General features: G+C 47.8%; 1 protein-coding gene across 1 annotated transcript; it reads right to left on the reverse strand.

Annotated features, from left to right (window-relative positions):
* Positions 1-2,745: 2,745 nt before the first annotated feature.
* Positions 2,746-4,680, reverse strand: KCNA10 (potassium voltage-gated channel subfamily A member 10). Its single transcript, XM_017869589.1, has one exon. It carries the CDS (start codon positions 4,308-4,310, stop codon positions 2,775-2,777), a length of 1,536 nt encoding a protein of 511 aa, XP_017725078.1. The 5' UTR covers positions 4,311-4,680; the 3' UTR covers positions 2,746-2,774.
* Positions 4,681-7,918: the final 3,238 nt, after the last annotated feature.

The following is a 7,918-nucleotide window of genomic DNA, read 5'->3' on the forward strand; positions in this document are numbered from 1 at the left end:
CTGCTCTGCCTATACTCTTTCTGGCAGGGCCTCAGGAAGAGAAAGGCTAGGGCTGCAGGCCCTGGGACTCCATTTGGCCTCTGGGGTCACTGGCCCAGCCTATCCTGGGGTCTGATTATTCCACTGTGATTGCAACATGCAATGGTGTAGGGCCAGCATGTGGCCCTGCTGCTGAACACAGAGTCAGTGGGAGGGAGAAGGCAGAGGCCTCTGGAGAAGCAGCCTACCTGATCCCAGGAGTGCACCAAGCCTGTCTGCATGACCACAGCCGCAGCTTGCTTGCCCCAGTGGAGACCGCTCTGGTTAGGAAGCATGAAGAGGCACATTTTGGCATCAAAGAGATCTAGATTCGAATCCCTTCTCTGTTGCTTCCTGGATGTGTGCCCTCGGATCTCTCTAAACCAGTTCCTCACGTGGCAAAGTGGGGGTGCTAATATTTACCTCAGAGGGCTGATGTGAGGGGCGTAGTGTCCCCACATAGCCCTCATAGGGGAGAGGTTTTGGTGTAAAGGATTGTGATGGCATGCCTGCCAGAGGCTTGAATGTGGGCATGTGGGCTCCTGTGTTAAGGTGCCCCCTCAGGTCCTTCAGGTCTTGGACAAGTAGGTTTTGTAAGGGCATTGTACAGATAAACATTTGCATCACCTTAAATCAAAATGTTATTATCATTCTGGCACCCAAGTTTGTGTGACTCTGTAAACCGACCAGTGAAGACAATCTGCTCACCAGGCCACCAACCTGGAACCAGAGCCTGGCATAAGGCCTCAGAGGACTCCATAGGTGTGAGGCCTGGAGCTCCATGGGGCATCTGGTCAGCCCTACTCACTTGGGCGAGAGGGGTGGGTAGGGAACTGGAGAGTGCCCTGAAAGGACACTGAAGGGGAGAAATGGGAAGGGAACTTAGAAAATTGTGGGGAAGACCCTCTGAAGTCTGGAATCCTCAGGCTCATGGGCTGGGACAGGAGCCTGTTTACCTAGGTCTCAGGGCAATAATGGCTTGTGTGAAGCCCAGGCTGGATCTTTGCATGACTGGTGCTTAATCAAAGCTTGGGGTTAAAGTGCAAGAAGGTATTTGAGATTATTAGGGTGGAAAGGAGATTTAAAGATTACTAAATTCAGCTTTTTAGGAGATAAAGACAAAAGAAAAGAGAAGCGGCTTTCTCCCACATCAGCCAGCTTACTATGAAGTGGAAGTTGTGTGGAGGCATCTGTGGTTGCAGCACTGTGTCTTGCAGGATTGTGTGGAGCTGGGTGGCTGTCTGTGTGATGACTAATTTTATGTGTCAACTTGACTGGGCCACAGGGTGCCCAGATATTTGTCAAACATTATCCTGGGTGTGTTTGTGGGGGTGTTTCTGAATGAGATTAACCTTTAAATCAGTAGACTAAGTAAAGCAGACAGCCCTCCCTAACGTGTGTGGGCCCTATCCAATCAGTTGAAGGCCTGCACAGAATAAAAAGGCTGATTCCTTACCCTAAGCACGGGGCCATTCCTTCTTACTGACTACCTTTGAGCTGGGACATTGTTTTCTTCTTGCCTTCTGACTTGAAATGAAACATCGGCTCTTCCTGGGGCTTGAGCCTGCTGACCTTCCTACCAGAACCCTACCATGGTGCTCCTGAATCTCCAGCTTGCTGACTCACCCTGCGGACATGGGACTTTTCAGCCTTCATAATTGCGAGAGCCAGTTCCCTACAAGAAATCTCTGTCTCTATGTATATATGTACACATATAAATACACACACACACCACACACACACACACACCCTATTGGTTCCATTTCTCTGGAGAACCCTGACAGACACAGCCAGGACTGTGTGTTGGGAGTTTTGTGGAGTGGAGCTGTGCAGTGGTCTGTGACCCAGGGGCATTGTTCTGGTGTTGAAATGTCTTTGAGTGGCCACGTGTTGGGTGCTGGGACTGAGGACAGCACAAGGCCTTCTTATTTGACTGGGTAGATCGGGGAGAGACAGAGTGGAGGTTTCTTTCCCTGTCCTTTGGGGAATCCCAATTCTACTCCCTTGTTCTGAGAGTTTGGTGGACTATGTCACTGTTTCTGGGTGACCTTAGGTAAGTTGCTCTCCCCTGGTGTGTTCACCTGTAACGTGGGAATAATAATCAAATCGGATAATAATCAAATCTGCTTTACTGATTATTCTAAGATGCAGTGAGATAATGTGGGTGAAAGTGTTTTGGAAAATTTATGCAGTGCTACACAAGTACAAGGTATTATTATTATTGCAATTAAATAAGTCTGAGCTCTTCCTCTCTGCTTACAGCAACCCTTGGTCTTTTCATATGCTTCCTTGCAGGAAGACCAAAACCAGTGCTTTTTAATCTTTAATGTGCAAATGAATCACTTGGGATCTTGTTAAACTGCAGATTCGGATTCAGTAAGTCAGAGTAGGCCTAGATTCTGCATTTTCATGCTCCCAGGTGATACCAATATTTCTGGTCTGGGGACCTGAACTATCTCTTCATAGGAAAAGAGACCCAAATCTTTCTATAATGTATTGAAAAGAAACAATTTAGAAAATACAGTAGACATATGGGCTTATTAAAATTGCTTGTAGTCAGAGATACTTATTGATCACAAAAGATACATTTGGGTCTTTGAAAAGATGAAGTGAGAGAAGGAAGTGGGAAAGAGGAAGGAATGAAGGGAGGAAGGGAAGGCAGAAGGAAGAGAGAGAAGAGGGGAAAAAGTAAGAGAGAGAGGGAGAAGAGAGAAGAGAGAAGAGAGATAGGATGGACCCAAGAAGCCCTGGACTGATCACTTCCTGGACTTCTCTGTGGAACAGCCACCATTGGTCTTACTAAGAGAGTTTGTGCTGCCCATTCTTGAGCCTACACCGTTGAGGATTCTTTCAATTTCACCTGGGATGTTCTGCTTTTCCTCATTCTCAGTCTCCCGATGGTAGAAGTAATTGAAGTTGGAGACAATGACAGGCACAGGGAGGGCAATGGTGAGGACCCCTGCAATGGCACACAGAGTGCCCACAATCTTCCCCCCTGGGGTGGTCGGGCACATGTCCCCATAGCCTACAGTTGTCATGGTGACCACTGCCCACCAGAAGCCATCAGGAATGCTAGAGAAATGGGACTCTGGCTCATCTACCTCAGCAAAGTAGACCGCGCTGGAGAAGAGGATGACTCCAATGAAGAGGAAGAATATGAGCAACCCCAACTCCCGCATGGACGCCTTCAGTGTTTGCCCAAGGATCTGCAGCCCCTTGGAGTGGCGGGAGAGCTTGAAGATGCGGAAGACCCTCACCAGGCGGATGATCCTCAGGATGGCCAGGGACATGTTCTGTTGGGCACTCGGCTCTGTCTCCTGGGCAAGCTCTGTGATGAGAGTTGCAAAGTAGGGGATAATGGAGATGATGTCAATGATGTTCATGATGTTCCTGAAGAAGTCAGTCTTGCTGGGGCAGACCACAAACCGGAGCACCAGCTCAAAGGTGAACCACATGATGCAGGTAGACTCCACCATGAAGAAAGGGTCAGTGAACATGGTCTGGGAGAGGACTGTCTTGTTCATGTTGAGACTGGGGTCTCTGACCACCTTCAGCTCCCTATCCTCCCGGAACTCTGGCAGTGTCTCCAGGCAGAAGATGGTGATGGAGATGACTACAACCAACACTGAGACCACAGCCACACTACGGGCAGCACTGGAACTCTCAGGGTATTCAAAGAGGAGCCAGAACTGACGGTGGATGTCATTGGTGGGTAGCAGTGTTTCAGGGTCTTTGATGAAGCCTTCATCCTCCCGGAACTGGTCCATGGCCTCACTACCCAGCTCATAGAAGGAGATTTCATCAGCAAAGATATCAATAGGAACATTGGCTGGGCGCCGAATTTTCCCACCAGATTGGTAATAATAGAGGATTCCATCAAAACTGGGCCGGTTCCGATCAAAGAAATACTCATTTCTCATGGAGTCAAAGAACTGCATCCTTTTCTCCCGGTCTCCCAGGAGAGTCTCTGGGAATTGACTGAGGGTTCTGAGCTGGGTCTCAAATCTCAGCCCAGCAATGTTAATGATCACCCTCTGGTTTCCTTCATTCAGGACCACTGGCTCAGGCCCTGGGGGGTCAGCATAGTCTCCTGGAAGCTTGGAGAAGGCCGTCTCATGGTTGGTGCTGTCGCTGATGAGGATCTTCCAGTTGGAGAAGGAGCTTCCCCCAGGCTGGCCTTTTGGGCTGGTTGAGTCGAAGTCTGTGGCATAGCCTGGCTCTTCTTGGATTTCATCTGAGTTATCAAAATTGACCAGCGCAACCTCCATTTCTTTCCAGCCACACACATCCATTCTAGGGGAGCCAGGGAAGAAGCATGAAGATCCTCAGCCTTTGCTGCCTCCTGTGAGCTATGGAGAAGAAGAAGTTCATTATACAGGATCCAGGGCAGAATACAACTGGCCCTTGTTTATTGAGGTAAGGCATACCAGTGACTTATTTGTAGCTTGGGAAGGAACATCATGGTTATTTTGGCAACATGCTTCCCTTGAAATCATTTTGAACCCCTGAGTTTGCATAAACTAATAACTAGAAGAAATTGCAAAAAAAGGATCCTGGCAAAGAGGGAGAGATTCTCCCCAGCAAAGGATAGTCTTCATATGTGATGGCAGAGGGGCCATGCTAAAAGAGGAAGTTAACATTCCTTAATAATAAAAAGTATGATCTTGTATTTGCATGAAGCCTTCTGTCTACCCAAACACGTCTCCATGCCCAATCTCATTCGTAATGCCTCTCTTTCTCTCACAGCAACAGCCAGTCCTTCACACATCCTTTTGGTCATGTCTTCAAGTCTTCAAAATATATCTGGAATTCAACCAGTTTGTGTCACCTCTACCCCTGCTCCTGGACCCAGTGGTGAAGGATGGAACCAGACCTATGGACCCAGTGGGGATTTGTTTGGGAAGGAAAAACAAGAGGCTGGGCTGGCCAATCGACAGTGTCCTCTAAACGACCCCTCTCCTGGAAATAACTCCTAGAGTTGTTTTGAAGGTACCTCAAATGAGATAACATGTGTAGAATGCTTGGTGGAAAGAAAGATCACTATATTATAGCTATTGTTGTCTTTTGTCAACTTTCCCACATAATAAGCACTTTAGAAACTACCAGCAATTGGAATTTTTTTAGCCTGGGCCCAAGGTGTCCATAGGGATTAATTTCATTTTGAGAAATCATTTTAGGTGGGAAGGAAGTAAATAATTGCGTGTGTGTGTGTGTTTGTGTGTGTGTGTGTGTGTGTGCTGGAGGTGGGGTTAGGAAATCATGTCCAGTGGGCTTGGACATCTCTACACATAGACTAATATTTCTTTCCTCAGGTTCATTCTAGCTTCAATTTCAACTGAAGCCAGGCAGGCTCGGGGTGGGAATGGGAGAGAAGTAAGAGACTTAGCTTCAGGCAAAATCTGCAGTGGTCATAGCCTTGGAGAGGTTTCCTTTACAGGGACAAGGCTAACCTGCAGTGTAGTGTTGTAGTCTTTTCAAAGTGATTCCACATTCACTTACCTCATTAGATGACAATAATCATGGGAGGTTAGATGTTATCTCTGTTTTGCAGATGGGGAAACCAAATCACAGGGACAAAGTGACTTCCCAAGGTCACATAACTAGTGCTATGGAGTCCTGACCTAAACCTGGCCACGGCCTTCTGGCCCAGGGCCTTTCCCGATAGACCATGGAGTCCCTATATGGAAGCTGAGCCTTGTGGGGAGCTGTAGGCCAGGGCCACAGAATTGTCAGGGGCCCAGAGCTCTTTCCATCCCATGACCCATTTTCTCAGTTCAGGTGCCATGTGTCGAGTGATGAGCTCAAGTCTGGTTGGTCAGCACTGGTAGAGCACCCATTCTACCTCTCAGGAGTGTGTGGCCATTGCAAACAGCCTCATTTCATGGAGCTACTGCTTCCTCAGCTGTGGAATGAGGAAGGATGTGCCCACTGCCAAGCATGCCACGTGCCAGCCTGCTGTGCAAGGCTCAGCGAGCAGTAGGATGGCTGGGAGGCAGGATGGAATCTGAGAATAGAATCAGTCCACGCGAGCTCAAATCCTGGCTCTGTACATGGTAAGCACTGGAGAAATGTAGCTATCCCTTCACAGTGATTTGAATGATGATTTGGGGGCCTTTCCTGAACTGCTTGGCAGCTGGATGGCTGTGAGTGGGGGACTCCAGCTCTGTGCTCATCTTGTGTCTTCAGAGCACCATTTTCTCCCATGGGGTCTTGGACCGCAGGTGGTGCTCCCTGCTGATTATCTTCCAGGTGTGAATCAGTCCCGCTTTCTGAGCGGAATGAGTACCATCAGTGAGCTTTGGGCAAGGTTTTGGGACCACTTCCATGGTTCTGGCCAAGGCTAGAGTGACCCTTATCAGCAAATTCTCTGGAGGTCAGTGGCAACAAGCTTGTGGGATTAGGGAGAGCTTCTCTGGTCAAATAATTAACTTCCTTTTCTGGGAGTCAGGCCGTTTCCCTTCTCCCCACCTCCTAGGTGCCTCTTTGTCATCTCCATCCCCAGGTCGAGTGACAGATAGGAGGGTGTTTGATGAGGGTCTGATGGTGTGGAGGTGGCAGACAGTGCCAAGGTCAAACAGCATATTCCGTGGTCTACAGAAGTGTGCTGTGCAGGCGGCTCCACCTGCCCCATTAGTAGTAAATGTTAATCATTAAAACAAAGAGAAAAGAGAACCGTCTTGAGGATAAGGACCTGGTATGAGGCTCTGCCCCACCACTTAAGAGTGTATATTTTATAGCAAATAATTGGGTTTTATGACTCAACTTTCTAATCTATAAAGTGGGTAAAAATAATAGTAATTCCAATCTCAAAGATTATACTGAGAATGAAATAAGGTAATAACAGTGAAAGCATTTTGTAAATTGTAATCGTAAATTGTAAAATTACAAAAATCATCCTTTACACTTTCCTCCCCTCGGCTCCACACATAAACCCAATATAACATGCTCGTAGAAAGCATGTTTCATGTGAAGAACTGCAGGAGGAATTCTCAGCTCACTATTCTCCCCTTCTGCTCGGCCCAGTCCCGACTCCATGTCTTCATCCTTGTTTTGCTCCTGCTTCTCATATGCTTTCTACTCCCCTGCCCTCCCCCGACTATCTATTCCTCCCTGCCCATCTGGGGACTGTTCAGATCCTACCTTGTCCCAGGAGCCTGCCCTGGCTAGTGTCTGGGAGAGCCCTTTGTCTCCCTGTGCTGCTAGTCTGCTTGTGTACATGCTCACTTTTGTCCTCAGTTTGGAGCACCAGCTTCCATGGGGTCAGCCTTCACTCTTCAGCTCTCTTGCAAGTTTTCAGGGTGCATGATTGTGTTTTGCAGAGCTTTTCCTGTCAGCCTGCTTGGTCTTGGAGGACAGGATTCCCATCTGATCCCACCTGCATTGCCCCAGTGTCCAGCTCAAAGTTGCAGATTGGAGGGTGGCTGATGAGGGGCAGGGTGGTGTTGGAGGTAGTGGGGCAGTGCCAATTTTAAACAGTGTATCCTGTGGATGTAGAGCGATTATTTGCTAAGCACTTGCTTGTTAAGTAGGTGAATGAATGAAGGAATGTTGTAAGCTCATGAAGGCAGGGACCATGTCTGTCTTATGCACCACTTGGCTAGCCCACCTATGCGTGCAATTCATCTCTGGTAAGTGAGTGAATGAATGAGTGATGAATGAATGAGGGGTGGTGGTTGGTGCATGGGCTCAGGGCCAGGACACCTGCATTGCCTCTACAGTTCTGTGATTACTGATTGCTTGCATTACCTCATCCAGACTCCATTTTTTCATCTGTAATAAGAAAATATGCAGAGTCAAAGGAGCTAGATAAAAAGGATATGCATATAGAATAATTCTATTTATATGAAATTCTAGAAAATGCAAACTAATCTAGAATGACAGGAAGCAGATCAGCAATTGC

This window comes from Rhinopithecus bieti, unplaced genomic scaffold (genome assembly GCF_001698545.2).
Source record: "Rhinopithecus bieti isolate Rb0 unplaced genomic scaffold, ASM169854v2 scaffold_3040, whole genome shotgun sequence".
Classification (NCBI taxonomy): Eukaryota; Metazoa; Chordata; class Mammalia; order Primates; family Cercopithecidae; genus Rhinopithecus; species Rhinopithecus bieti.

Bases quoted from the DNA above. Each gene is read 5' to 3' on its own strand.
- KCNA10 (XM_017869589.1), bottom strand. From the start codon at position 4,310: ATGGATGTGTGTGGCTGGAAAGAAATGGAGGTTGCGCTGGTCAATTTT.